Source organism: Bufo gargarizans, chromosome 1 (assembly GCF_014858855.1).
Source record: "Bufo gargarizans isolate SCDJY-AF-19 chromosome 1, ASM1485885v1, whole genome shotgun sequence".
Lineage (NCBI taxonomy): Eukaryota > Metazoa > Chordata > Amphibia > Anura > Bufonidae > Bufo > Bufo gargarizans.
The window spans coordinates 636,369,492-636,385,240 of record NC_058080.1 but is presented as its reverse complement, the minus strand read 5'-3'; the positions used below and the strand labels follow the sequence as shown (position 1 = coordinate 636,385,240).

General features: G+C 44.1%; 1 protein-coding gene across 1 annotated transcript in view; it reads right to left on the bottom strand.

Annotated features, from left to right (window-relative positions):
• Positions 1–15,749, bottom strand: part of ELL2 (elongation factor for RNA polymerase II 2) — a 65,396-nt gene that overhangs the window by 16,536 nt on the left and 33,111 nt on the right. The window contains exons 3-5 of the mRNA XM_044275991.1: positions 5,549–5,670; positions 4,691–4,854; positions 1,689–1,948 (exon numbers count right to left, since the gene is read on the bottom strand). Coding sequence (XP_044131926.1) covers positions 1,689–1,948; positions 4,691–4,854; positions 5,549–5,670 — 546 coding nt within the window. The remainder of the gene's footprint in view (positions 1–1,688; positions 1,949–4,690; positions 4,855–5,548; positions 5,671–15,749) is intronic.

The window sequence follows — 15,749 nt, the reverse complement described above, 5'->3', positions numbered from 1 at the left end:
AGGGGTTGTCCGGGTTCAGGGCTGAACCTGGACATACACCTCCATTTTTACCCAGGCAGCCCCCCTGACTTAAGCATTGGAGCAGTTAATGCTCCAATGCTCTCCTTTGCCCCACGCTAAATCGCACATGGAAAAGGCATTTTTTGGAGTTCGTGACAAATCAGGCTCTCCTTCAGGCTGCCAGGAAGCCCTGGTGACATCAATAGCAGTGATGTCACCAAACACACTGCCTCTGCCCGGCAGTGTGTTATTGTAAACAAAAGATCCCTTGCCCTGTGCGATCTAGCGCAGGGCAAGGGAGCGCATCGGAGAACAAGATGCTCCGATGCCAACATCAGGGAGGCTGCCTGGGTGAAAATCAGCTGTGAACCCAGACAACCCCTTTAAGGGAGCCTGTATGTCATCTGAGTTATTTGGACATTCAGAAAATTAACTCTCATTCCTATGGAAAACTGGGCTCTGCTGCGCTTCTGGCACCTGCACAGAACAGCTCCCTGTCTTGCGTGTGGCCAGAAGCGTAGCAGAGGGTGCAGGCACAAGCATCCCCGAGACATCAGGGGAGACGGCTGAAGCCATGGGAGGAGCACTTGGAAGCAGTTTTATATAGGAATAAAAGTTAGTTAGTTTTCTAAACATCCAGAGACCTCACAGATTACACAGGTTTGGAATACCTTTAACATGTATACATGTATTGGAGTACATTGCTGGTACTTTTATTAGTGAAAAGTTGCTGACGGACTCCCTTTAAGCTTTTCTTTACAAAAGATTTGCTAGTTTGTATTAAAAAAATACTCCAGATCAAGTGCAGAGCGAGGAGGTGATCTAGTCTTTGCCAGGCATTCCCTAACATGCAGCACTCAAGGTGTAGCACTGCCCAATAAGGGTGTGCATGGATTCTGTAAGAAATGATCAGCGCTCTGCAGCTATAAATAGAGAGCAGTATGCCAGAGGCGCATGATGAGCTAGCACTGTACAGGAGCCTTGCTTGCTGACATTTGCTCTTATGTAAGGGGGTTGTACATTTAACCCTTCAGAAGACCACTTTGAGACATACTGTACCTCACAACCCTTAAGACCTTTTCATAACAGCATACACCTAAACTATGACAAAATATATTAACACACAAGACTCTGTACACATAACCTTGCAGCGCAAGTGCACAGTTTTCAGAGCTATTATTGCCGTCAAAAGCAGCAGACCCAGATCAACAAAGGGGCCTATCAGCATCACCTCAGAAAATGGATCTGTCACCATCATCATGGCGCTAACGTGACCAGAGCCTAATTGGGTTTTCCACAACTTTCTTTTTGATAGGACAGACGTCAGATTGGCAGGCGCCTGACTCAGGGAAAACTGCTGATCAGCAGGGTTGCTGGGTGTCACTACCTCCTTTTAACAATTATTTTTACTGGGTGTAAGTATCAGACTATCCGAGCTCCCAAAACTGTACAGAATACTGCTGCACATAGTCTGCCATCAGCACAAACTCGTGCCATGCATCTGCAGTATACATCTAGGCCAGAACAATAAGAATCCATTTTAGAGGGGTAGATTCATGAAAAGTAGAGAGATTTGAACACAATGCACATCCAAGGACCTGGAAACCTGAGAGTTCAAGGGAAAACAATTTTTTCCAAAGCCAAACCCACGCATGTGTAAGAACGTGACAATACGTTTTTCTTCTCACCTGTGGCAGGATAACACCGAGAGAGTTCTTGTCTTTTTGATTAACACCATCTTTATGTAAACGAGCAAGTATCTCTGGCTTTTTATATGGCTTCAGTGCCAGCAGATGAATCACCCTTTCCCTATATGGCCGCTGTGCAATACTGTTGCTGACATTTGTCTTCCGAATGGTGTTTGCTGGATTAATGGGTGTGGACCTTTTCCTTTCTGGTGCTGCATCTAAAAGATTATTTGCTGGTTTACGAATCTGGACCCTCTTCCCTGCAAGACAAGAGAAAAATACAAGTTAAATAAGAAATCAAAGTGTCCAGAGTCTCCCAAACCCCGTTAGTCTACATGTGTGAAACAGTCACATATCGCCTCTTCACATGCACTCAGGTCTGGCAACACAAACGATTACGCTGTTCCTTTGTGATGCTGACATTTCTAACTGGTACTTGTGCTGGAGGAAGGGAACTTGAAGTTACTAGGTGTAATGGGAGTCTTTCCAGAGAAAGATTCCCACTCCGATCCTAAATGTTATTTCTACAGTTCACGTGGGAAACAATAGTAGGTGCCTGACAATACACTTCAGATACCCAAAGAGGCAATGTTTATAACCAGTCAAAATGGTGACTAAAATAGGAGGGCTTCTATGTATAAAAATCTTGAGCTAATGAGCTTAAAGGGGTTCCCTGGGAATTAAGAATTAAAATACTTTATTACTATTTTATAAAATATTCCAAAATACCTTTCATTAGTTATAATTGGCTCAATTTGTCAATTAGGAAAAATAAAACCGCTGCCCTATTAGTACACACAGAAACTGTCCTAATCACACAGGAGGACAAGTTATTCCAGAGCACTGAGCTAAAGAGCTGCCTCAACCTCCTCTCTGCTCTGACTGTCAGGGATTATGATCCTGTCTCATGAACTCTATTCCTACAGAGATTCAGATGATCATATATTCAGGATCATAATCCCTGACAAGTAGAGCAGAGAGGAGGATGAGGCAGATATTTACCTCAATGTTGTGAAGTAACTTGTTCTGCTGTGTAATTAGGACAGGTTTTGTGTGTACCAATAGGACGGTGGTAATTTTATTTCCCCTTACGATTGCTCCCCAAACAAAACAAGCCTGTATAACTAAGGTTACTTTCACACTAGCGTTTTGGCTGTTTGAGATCCGTTCAGGGCTCTCACAAGCGGTCCAAAACAGATCAATTGTGTCCTAATGCATTCTGAATGGAAAAGGATCCGCTCAGAATGCATCAGTTTGCCTCCGATTAGTCACCATTCCGCTCTGGAGGCAGACAGCAAAGCGCTGCCTGCAGTGTTTGCTGTTCTCCTGACAAAGCAGAGCCAAACGGATCCGTCCTGACACAACCCAAGTCAATGGGGACAGATCCGTTTGACACAATCTGGCACAATAGAAAACTGGTCTGTCCTCCATTGACTTTCAATGGTGTTCAAGACCAATCAGTCATGGCTATAGTAGACATAATACAACTGGATCCGTTTATGACGGATGCATTTGGTTGGATTATTGTAATGGAAGCGTTTTTTGCAGATAAATGGATCTGCAAAAAAATACAGGTGTGAAAGTAGCCTAATGAAAGGTATTAGGGAATATATTTATAATAAAGTAATATTTAGGCATTCATTTTATTTTCTTAATTCCCAGAGAAGCACTTTAATGTCAACTGTACAGTGAAAGGGCATCAGCAGATTTGTACCGATGACACTGGCTGACCTGTTATATGTGCACTTTGCAGCCGAATGCATCTGTGTTGGTCCCATGTTCATATGTGGCTGCATTGCCAAGAACAATTAAGCTTCATTATATGCAAAGGAGCCTTTAGGAGCAATGTGGGCACTGCCGCAACTTCGAGGCTCAGCCCTGCTGCGCCCCCTGCACACTGACAGGACCAGGGAAGATCAACTTTTAACTGCCTGGCCCTGTCAAAGTGCAGAGGGCGTGGCAGTTGTAGAGCGCCAAGCCTCTATGTGTAACAGCGACGTCCCCATTGCTTTCAGAGGCTCATTTACATATACTGTATTTTTCGCACCATAAGACGCATTTTATCCCCCCCCTTGCGACTTATGGGGCGAATACTAATTAACAATTCCATTATGGAAGCATTCATTAGCACCAGAGGACAAGGAAGCGGTGAAGGCTCTGTACTCACCGCTTCCTGGTCCTCAGCTGTGAAGGCGCTCTGTGACCTCATGCTATGCGCGCGAGTTCACAGCACAGCTGACAGCAGGAGGAAGCCAGAAAGCAGGCAGTGAGGAGCAGCTGCGTCCAGGAGCAGGAAAGGCAAGTGATTTTTTTATTTATCTGAGGCAATATGGGGCTAAGAGGCAATTGGGGCCGATATGAGACTTTGGGCTGATCAAATGAGGCAAGTGGGGCTGATTTGAGACTGGGGGTTTGATCTGAGGTCTAAATGGAGCCTTCTTTATATTGGGGCTCATTCACTTTTGGGTGTGAGCCGAGGTTTGATCTGAGGTCTTATTGGGGATCTGATCGGAGCTGTGATCTGAGGTCTTATTGCTGGTCTGACCTGAGGTCTAATGAAAAAATGTATTCTAGTCCTCCTCTAAAAACTAGGTGCGTCTTATAGGCCAAAAATTACAGTATTAAAACATTCTTCTCGGCAATACGGCCCTATATGAATATGGGACCAACACAGATGCCTTCAGCTGCAAAGTGCACATGTAACAGATCAGCCAGTTTCACAGGTACAAATCTGCTGACAGATATCCTTTAAATGTCCCTTGCAAGCAAACATTTCAGCTTGGGAGAAATGCATGCTCTAGAATGGGATAACAGATGCCAACTCCCCCTCCCCCCCCCCCCCCCCTATAAAAAAATAAAATAAAAAATGTAGCTCCTTTCTCTTCCCCACCACATCACCTCTTACAGGGTTGCCTAAACTTGCACTAAAATTTGCACTTTGACTTCTTGTGCAACCAGTAGAAATTTTGCTGGAAGACCAAAAACCTACAAACAATGCATACCTACGAACGGGCCACCGGGTTTTATAACTTTTGTACTACGGCTTCGTGTTTCTTCTTCTGCCTGGGTCATACGGTCTCTTGTAAGCTGGTAGGAATCATTAGTGGCACATACTGTTATTTTATCTTGTATGAATCCCAGGCAATTCAGTTTTGATACGCCAGTGCTTTCATGGAAAAGAATAAAAAGGATCAAATTAATCCAACGGCTGAAATTGAAGGTCCTGAAGAAAAAGATTCTGTCGATTCATTTAATGGGTGGCAGGCTCTATACTATAGATCTGTAAAGAATAAATCAAGGCAACTGGACGTACTGTAGATTTCTTGAAAACGTTTCACTCGTTCTTCCAACGGGCTCTCTCAATTCTGAGTGATTGTACAAAAATTCTGGGGGAAAAATGAAACGTTTTCAAGAAATCTACAGTACGTCCAGTTGCCTTGATTTATTCTTTACAGATATATACCATGACCTGGATAAATGAGAACCTTCACAGACATCTATACTATAGAGCAGTGATGGCTAACCTTGGCACTCCAGTTGTGGTGAAACTACGACTCCCAGCATGCTCCATTTCTATAGAGTTCTGAGAGCAACCAAGCAAGGGGGAATCTTGGGAGTTGTAGTTTTACCACAGCTGGAGTGCCAAGGTTAGCCATCACTGCTATAGAGCAATGCCATTTAAATCACCAATGATCCATCACATATCTAGACGCAATTGTGACCGTAACCGAAGTGGTAAGATCACAAAGTTCATGCCTCTAGTAAAAGCAAGGGGAGATTTTCCGAACTGTCCTGACTGGAGGTGGACTCCTGCTCGGCTCCCCGTAATTGGGTTTATATTGCACATTTATTTGGCTTACCTTGACACAGTTTGCTGGATACAATCAAAGCTGCCTTGGGGGTTATCTTTTCCTACATTTGATAGATAGAAGTTAAAGTTGTGCATTTCATTGAGGCAGTCTGATTTTGGAATCTTGATGCACTAAAAATAGGAGAAAAAAAAAAAAAAAAAAAAAAGTTTACTTAAATTGCCAAAAATGAGCAATCGAGCAATAATGCCACAGAGTTTTGTGCATAAACCATTGCCAAGAAGTTTCCCCTACACAGATATATACATGACCAATTTACCAAAAGTTTTCATAATGTTATCTGTAATTAAACAGGTGGAATTAAGAGGAAACAGGTTGTAGGTCACCATAATATTACTGTATGCACAAAACCTAGAGCTGGCTGTACACAAGGCAAAAGTTCTACAGAAAGGACGATTATGCACATTTCAGCCAACGGGTATTTGAAAAGCTGGCATGAGCAATCGTTCACAATGGCCAATCACAGAATTGGCATTGTTGGATGAAACTCCATGTTTATGCCATGCTCTGCCAAAATCAGTTCAAGGACCAATTTTCTGCTCAAGGGCCAACGAATCTTAAATACAAACTGGTTTATTCTGGCATATTGCTGGTGGGATCATTCGTACAACGGATCCTGCGGCTGATCACTGTCTCAATTAGGGCTGTAGCTATCAACCATTTTTGTAATTAAGTATTCTATTGATTAATCCAGGGATTAATAGAGTACGGTACTCTTAATAAAAAATTAATTTAAAAGAGTGCCACCAGCTGCCCCCATCTAGCCGTGAGAAAATACTTACCTCTCCTATAGGGGCGCTGCTCCACAGATCGCCAATCTTCTCCAGCGCACTGCCCTGACGATGTGTCAGGAGGAAAGTGCAGTGTGGAGCGTTCCAGAGGGTGACCACAGAGCGGATAGTAATAGCAAGTGCTTCACTCCTGCTCCATGGTCACATGACTGAAGAGAAACCAGGAGATTTTTTCGTGTTGAATTAGGCTACTTTCATCACACCTGCGTTCAGGTGTCCGCTCGTGAGCTCTGTTTGAAGGGGCTCACAAGCAGCCCTGAACGCAGCCGTCTGGCCCTAATGCATTCTCAGTAGAGGCGGATCCACTGAGAATGCATCCGCCTGCCAGCGCTCAGCCTCCGCTCCGTGAGCGGACACCTGAACGCTGCAAGCAGCGTTCGTGTGTCCGCCTAGCCGTGCGGATCCGTTCCAACTTATAATGGAAGTCAATGGGGATGGATCCGCTTGAAGATGACACCATATGGCTCAATCTTCAAGCGGATCCGTCCCCCATTGACTTTCAATGTAAAGTCTGAACGGATCCGCTCAGGCTACTTTCACACTTAGAAATTGTTTTATTATAGTTATAATGCAGACGGATGTTATATGTTATAATGCAGACGGATCCGTTCTGAACGGAGCCACCGTCTGCATGAATATGAGCGGATCCGTTCAGAACGGATCCGCTCGAACGCTAGTGTGAAAGTAGCCTTACTCGATTCAATCAAGTAGTCATTTCAGCCCTAGTCTTAAGTGTATGGCCGATTTCAGAGTACATTCACAAACAATGGAAAATGGGCGGTCTATGGGGCTATTCTCACTGACTGTTACGAGAACAGCTATGTGTAGCAGCCGTGAAAAATAGAATGGCCAAAATTAGGATGCGTCCTGACAACCAGACTACAATGGAGATCAATGGGACTGTTTAACAGCCGTGCACACATCTAATTGCTGTTAAAAAGTGGTACACTATGGAAAAAATAAAGTTACCTCACTACAGGCACAAGCGGGAACACTTGCTCCACACTGGAGGCAGCAGGACCTGTCCCATGATCAGTGGTAGGTCCTGCTGCTTCCAGGGCAGAGCTAGTTTTACCTCACCACCGGCAGGAGCAGGGAATGTATTTGAGGGCACTGCAGAGGATGGAGTTAAAAAAAAAAAAAAAAAAAAAAAAATTGTTTTTAACAGACATTAAAAACTGACATACAGCCAGGATATGGATGCACACAGATGCAAAATGGCCATGAAAATGGATTGTTTCTGTTTAATGGCTGTGTGAATGTACCCTAAAACTGATTAAGGTTTCTTCAGCAGATCTAGTGCATTCCAGATACACTGAGCTTCTAACAGATGAAGACTTACAGAAAACTGCTTATTGTACAACATCCATAGCTATGTGACTAAGCAACATCTTTCAACCAGGAACCGTGTAAAGACTTATGTAGACTACTGAACCAGAGCTCTGTACCATCTGTAGGTACAGTGTATGGCACCCACCAAGTAGTGGGCCAATGTTGTACAGAGCCCAGGGCACTGTGCCCAGTCAAAATAACCTCCATATAAGGCTTTCACACGACCATAGTGCTCCCATGATCGCATTGCAGGCCGCATACTGTGGTTCCGCAATACACGGGCACGGCGGGACAACAGCCGTGTGAAAGAGGCCTAAGACAGATTCCCTATGGCATCAATTTGACTCCCATAAAACTGAATATGATCTCTAAATTTTTAATTTTTTTTAACAAAAGACATTGGGAGGAAAATACTCATACACAAGCGGGTAAACCGGTCAGGACGTGCAAATATCAAAACCAAACACGTGCTGGGACGCAGATTGATGCAATAATGATGTAAATGATCAGCTGCCGCACGTACACAAGTCACAGCATTTGTCAATGTTACCAGGGCAAAAATTTACTTCTACATCACGAAGTAGATAAGAGATACCGGATAAGCCATCTGTGGTTTTTACCCAGTGGAGCGTGTAGTCTATGAATCTGTAATTTATTTCCACAATGTTACCACCCATAAAATCTAAAAATTTGAAAATAAGTTTCCCCTACGTTCCTTGCTGGCTGAGCACCGCACCAGTCCGTTTCAGGAGTGTGAATGTGCAATACTTACTGTAAAACAGAGTGGCAGATTGTCCAAACTGGATAACCACTTTAAATTTGGACAATTATTTAAAAAGGCCCCTGAATAATAAGCAGATCACAGGAGGTGACCGATCAGACCACAGATGACGAGCTGTAATCTGTGGAAGAATCTAGCTGGACCACTACAGCGCCACTGCAGGGCAAAGAAAGCATTACACGGTGCTTACTGAGAGAGAGACTGCAGCAAATCCTGAAGGGTCCCTCCAGAACAAGACTCTGCGCAGCCAATTTCAAATTGAGGAAGAATAGGGATTACTATAATGTTTCTCAAACTAAAACCTTATGCAACTCTAACATGACATTTACAGAGGAATCTGGGTCATTTTAGAGGAGATTGCATTCTTAGGCTGGGTTCACATCATGTTTTATGCCTCTAACTTATACATTACAATTTTTTTTAAAAATATATATTTTTTACTATGGAACTCTATGGCAAACAGATGCCACTGTATGGCATTAGTCCGAGGCATCCATTTAACATACATTTTGAATACATAAAAAAAAAAAAAAAAAATCTACACTATCTGGACATCTACAGGGAGTTTTAGGTCATCCCATTTTAGATCCATAGGCAGTAATATGGAGTTGGTCCCCACTAAAAACACAGGGCCTACACCAGGTATCATGCTGTGGGGCACCATTATCCATCATAGCAGGTCCTATCTGGTATTCATAGAGGGAGTACTGACCAGTCTTCAGTCCAGGACAGCATGGAACCGTTCTGTTTTTTTTTTGGGGGGGGGGGGGGGGGGGGGGAATCAGTTAGGAGACTGTGTCCCATCAAGATAACACCTGCCCACATAACAGGATATCCAGCTGATCCCCTTGCCAATCACCAGAGCTCTCCTCCATTGACAATGCTTGGAACTGGATGTAGTAATTGATTTCTCAGGCACAGAATAAAACAATGACCTTGGCTGAACTATGGGTCTAAGTTGGAGGAGCTTGGAATGACATACCACTGAAAGATATCCAGCATCTACATGCCGTTACCATGCCAGAATTGCAGTCTCTGCAAGGGGAGATACCAGCCAGTATTAATGTGACCCCTGCCTTAACATACACCCAAAATGAAAGGTTGTGTGACCAAGCACCAACTAATCTTACTCTTAAGGGGAACCGCACAAATGGAAACAATGGGCTAAGAAAATAATTGGTGGAGCTCAAATTATTTGCTCTAATTACTTTTAAGATTTTTCAACGAGAGCCACAGATTTGGCCCCCTGCTGGGAGAATCTGGCTGCAGAAACATTTGGTTAATCTCTACCCTCAAAAACCTCAGCTCTTCTGCAGACTGGAATCGAAAGGAAGAGACACCCACCCACAACAGGTGCTTTGCCTAGAAAGACAAAAGAAAAAACCCCTAGAATATTAGGTTCCTATTTTAGATGACATAAAGCCACATTTCATAGTATTGAAAACGGAAAATCTGCTGTGGCTGCCTTCCAAATTAATGCAACTACAAACCGTTATCAGTCCGACAACCACACCGAGCCTTTCCAAGAAACAGAAGGCGTCAGAGGAGGGAAAAAATTATTTTTATTAGACCTTCCCAATGCATTGTGATCTAACCATTCTAACAGCAGAAAGGACCACCATGGTAAGGCGGCTGAAGTTACGGTCAAAGCTGGACACTTCATTCTCACAATGCATCCGGCTGCATCACTGAGGGATTTCATCCAAACGACTCAAGGTCTTCTTAGTAAATCGCTGATGGCACAAGTGCCCATTGTTTACTGGAGATGGAGCTCCTCTCTGGAGGTGCGGTTTACTTTTCCTATTTGGTAGATGGTGGCACGTGCACACTGATCAGATTGAGGAGGGCACCGGTCATGAGTTTTTTTGAGCAGCGATTCGCTGTTGGAAACTGCTAGTTTGTACCGGGACTGTTGAAATTTTTGCAATCAAATCGCATATATCGAGCGGCTACAGAACAGCAGGGTGGCAAGTGGCAGTTTTTTTTAAAATATATAATCCAAAAGTTTATAAAATTTTCTTTATTGCCAAATATTTTCTGTATACTGCTTCACGGTCCTTTACAATCCACTAAATCCAGGCAGTGAGGAAAAAAAAAAAAAGGCTATTAAAAAGACTAAACTGACCCCTTTGTCAACATATGCCTTTTTGGATAGCAAGGGAGCTGTCGTACCATGAAAAAAAAAAAAAACATTTGACAGCTGTTATTCACAATCCATTACAAACAGGTACAGTTAAAACCAGAAGTTTACATACAATATATAGAAAGACACATATGCATGATTTTCTCAATGTCAGACATGAAATCAGAATAAACCTTTCCTGTTTTTGGTCAATTAGGATTACCATAATATTTGCCAAATGCCAAAATGAGAGAATGTTTTAAGGCATTTTTATTAGTTTTCATTAATATTTGGTAGCATTGCCCTTAAGCTGTATAACTTGGGTCAAACGTTCCACAAGCTTCTCACAATAGTTGGTCAGAATTTGGGCTCAATCCTCCTGACAAACCTGGTGTAATTGAGCCATGTTTGTTGGTCGCCTTACTCACACCTGCCTTTTCAGTTTTGCCCATACATTTTCAATAGGATTGAGATCAGTGCTTTGTGATGGCCACTACAAAATATTCACTTTGTTATCCATAAGCCACTTTGTAACCAGTTTGGAAGTATGCTTCGGGTCATTGTCCATTTAGAAGACCCATTTCCGCCCAAGCTTTAACTTCCTGGCTGATGTCTTGAGATGTTGCTTCAGTATTTCCACATAATCGTCTTTCCTCATGATGCCATTTTGTGAAGTGCACCAGTCCCTCCTGCAGCAAAACAACCCCACAACACAATGCTGCCACCTCTGCGTTTCATAGTTGAGATGCTGTTCTTAGACTTCCAAGCTTCTTTTTTCCTCCAAACAGAACGATGGACATTATGGCCAAAAAGTTCAATTTTAGTTTAGTCAGACCACAGGACATGTCTCCAAAAATGTAGGTTTTTGTTCCTGTGTGCATTTGCAAACATTGATCTGGCTTTAGGTTTCTTTTGGAGTAATGGCTTCTTCCTGGCCGAGAGGCCTTTCAGCCCATGTTGATACAGTACCCGTTTCACTGTGGCTATTGACAATCTTACCAGCTTCTGCCATCATCTTCACAAGGTCTTTTGCTTTTGTTCCTGGGTTGATATGCACGTCGGACCAAAGCATGTTCATCTCTGGGACACAGAAGCAGTCTCCTTCCTGAGCGGTATGATGGCTGGACATTCCCATCTTGTTTGTACTTGCATATAAGTGTTTGTACAGATGAACGAGGCACCTTCAGGCATCTTGAAATTGCACCCAAGTTGGACCAGACTTGTGCAAGTCCACAATTCTCTTCCCGATATCTTGGCTGATTTCTTTAGACTTTCCCATGATGTTACAGAAAGCAGTGTGTTTGAGGTGTGCATTTAAATACATCCACAGGTGTGTCTCTAATCAACAAACCTAACAGAAGCTTTTAAACATGACATCATATGGGCAGTCCAGAATTGTTTAAAGGCATAGTAGTCTTAGTGTATGTAAACTTTTGACATTGCAGACAGTAAAAAGATGCCTTAAAACATTCTCTCATTTGGGCATTTGGCAAATAATTATGGTAATCCTAATTGACCAAAAACTAGAAAGGTTTATTCTGATTTCATGTCTGATATTAAGAAAAACGTGCATGTGTCTTTATAGAGTATGTAAACTTCTGGTTCAACTGTATACAACTAGAACCATAGACTGCAATGGATCTGAAAATGGCCATAAAAATGTCATGTGAATGCACCCCAAAAGAGGTTTTAAAAAGAAAAGCCACTTTATGCCCAGAATTGGCTGGGAACGCAGCAAAGCCACTTTTTTTACGAAAATGACAGATTCCCTCAAGATCCTCCCCGCAGATCTGAACACTGCCTAAATATTTAGTCACCCCGATATTGCAAAATGCATGTATTTAGGGGGCTGAAACAACTCATCGATTTAATGGATGTAATCAAGGCAAAAAACCTCGATGCAGTTTCCCTGCATCGAGGATTAATTTAAATCACATGAACACAGAGCGTGAGTGAAGAGAAGCCCCTCACTCACCACTCTGTGGCCTCCCGCCTCAGCACCGCAATGAATAGCGGGTCCTATAACTACTTCAGAGGCCGCTGAGGTAAGCCAAAATGGCCACGGCCATCCTGCCAAACCTGACTAAATAGCAAATCATGGGCGGAGCCAGCGTGTCACCTGACCCTTGTGTGTCGCCATCAAGCCTTGCTCGTCGCCATCAAGCCTTGCTCACACACTTCTGGCAGTTCCTATAGCAACCGGTGAGTGTATTTCTCCAAGAACCAGAGTCAGGTGGAGAGGTCAGTGACTTTCTTCCTGCAGGACCGGCGCTTAGCATGGCAGCCGTGTGCCAGGCACATGCACTTCTGTCCCAGCCTCCTCTGCTGCCTTCCCATCCTCTATCACTTACTGTATGGGCTCCATATGGTGGTCTGACCTAATTCCCCACCCATGTCTCTGATATAGGCATCAGAGCTCTACACTCTAATGGTGTCTCCCTCTCTGTGACATCCATGTCTTATGGACAGAGGCTGATCTGAGAAGAGGACCCCTTTAATAGAGGATTTTGGCAAGACGTTATTCCCTATCCACAGGGCATTACTATGAGATCAGAGTGGGTCTGAGTGCTGGGGACCCCACTGACCACATGGAATGAATGGAGGGCTGGTCAAGCATGCACACTGTTGCACCATTCATTTTCTATGGTACTGTCAGATTGCCGACCACCACACCTGGTTATATCCGACAGTCCCATAACGATGAATAGAGCTGCAGTGTGCATGCTTGACCAGCGCTATATCCATTTTGGGGGTATAGAACCCCCTTTTCTTGTGATCAGAGGAGCTGAAGGGGCTGCAACACTGATTCATGCTGCACCTGTCAGTGTTTCAATCCATAGTGGTGGCTCCAGCCATCCGCCATGCAGGGAACTGCAGCACATATCCATTCAAGTGAACGGGGCAGGCTGCGATATGTGGCAGTGCTGCTGGGCAGGGAACAGTGGTGCAGCAGGGAGTAGTTGGCTCCCTGCCATTGGTAGTTGAGCACAGGTAGGAGAGATTACATAATCACGCCTGCTTTGCTGAGCCCAGACTGGAGCAGACGTGCTCCGCTATGGTCATTGGGGGAACATTGGGTGGGTGAGTGTTCAAATTGGAGGCAGTAAAGGGCATCACCATTACAGTCAATGGGCATCTAGCTATAACAGATGCAGCCAGTGAACTCCGGCAGTCTGTTCCTCCACCGGAACAGACTGACAGTTCACAACATAACCTTAGATACACAATCTGGCAGAACAGCCTGCTGGAGTAATACAGTATTGGGTATAGCCGGATTCAACCAGCTATAAGCTCTCATTGACTATAACGTGGTCCAAGGCCATCTGGCCATGTTCCGGAATACATGCTGCGTATCGTCCAAAGCTTTTTTTTGTCTGGCCAAAACCCAGCTTGAATGCTGTAACAAGGCCTGACTCCATTACAGTCAATCGCTGGAGCAGCCGGCAGATAATCCCTATATATAGCTATACCCTAGATCAGTGATGGCGAACCTTTTACAGACCGAGTGCCCAAACTGCAACATAAACCCACTTATTTATCGCAAAATGCCAACACAGCAATTTACTACAGTCCAATATAGTATATCTTCCATGTACTTAATCATTTATTTACAATATCCTGCCTACATTCAGTGCGCTGCCTGTGCCGTTCATAGTGCGCCCTGCGCTGCTGAATGGCAGGAAAAGTCTAAGGCATATTAGTACACCATAGACTTTCCAGGGTGTGGGTGCCCACAGAGAGGGCTCAGAGTGCCGCCTCTGGCACCCGTGCCATAGGTTCGCCATCACTGCCCAATATGGTACATTTTAGATGCCCCAATTCACCAGAAGCCAGTGTCAGGGGGCACTGATGAGGCAGCAAGACTGGCATAGTCAGGGGTACTGTGGCTGCCAATGTGATGCAGCTCTGACTTTTTTACGGGATACTGGATGTTGTGTCTGTACCATATCAACTTATCACCCATAGGATATACAGTAAAAAGTGTACTTTTTTACTGTAGGACAGACCCATAATTAGAAGCTGCAGCACTTAAAGTTTGGCGTTTTTTCTCCCTCTTTGGAAGAAAATGCTGCATACATGCAGATATGTTGTGTGGCAGCACAAGCGGATCCATCAGGGGGACATTTTGTGGACTTCTAGGAATCACCTATAATCAATAGGAATACCTAGCAGTTAGTGCCCAGTTTTCCTGCAGCTCCACCACAGGCCAACAGAGCCAATTCAAAATCAAGATGCTGTGTGATGGACAGATCCTCCAGAGCAAAAGACGCAGTTTATGATATCCACAATGCCCAGAAGGAGCCCTCTTTTGCTCAGAATGGGAGAGCCATAAAAGCCACATTAAAAGCAATTGTTTTTAGCCGCATGAAACCTCGAAAAATGGATCAAGTCATCTGGGATGATTGTGTGATGCCTTCTGTTTGTCGACATGCCAGTTATCACCACTTGTCACAAACTGAGAAGGACAGAATCCTTGAACTCTGAGACCTTGGTTTATCACTCCTGCAGATCGCTGCGCACCTAGGCCGAGATGTCAGCACTGTACAACGTTGTGTGTCCCGGTGGTTGGGAGAGTAACGATGAACTATAATGACAGCAAGGGGTGCACAGAGGCGAACATCTTCACAAACAGATCATCTGATTAGAAGAATGGCACGTAGTGATCCATTCTGTACTGCAAGGGAAATTGGAAGTCACATCCCAAACAGTGTCTACACAAATCAGAAGGCTATGGGCCAGACGTCTAGCAAAAGGCGGTCCACTGACGGCATGCCACCGCTTTCAAAAGCCATTATGATGCACAGTAAGTCGGCAAGATGCTGGAATGGAGGCAATGATGGCCGTGGATTGATCTGCAGACCAGGTGGGCAATGCCATGGAGGAGAAAAAAAAATAAAAAAATAAAAAAAAAATATATAAGTATGTCACACTGGGTCTACTCCCAGGATTATGGTAAGGATAGGGGGTATATAATGTAAGGTCGGGGAACCAGTGGTATAGCCGTTTCTCTAAAGTGTCCCCGGAGACACAAGGCCACATTGTTGCTCGTGTGAGCAGCCTGCATGGCCTAAACGTGCTACCATGGCATGCAAGTGCATGCATTTCTGCACGTAGCACTCATACTCTACACTGAATAAATTGAGACATTTTGAATATATTCATGGA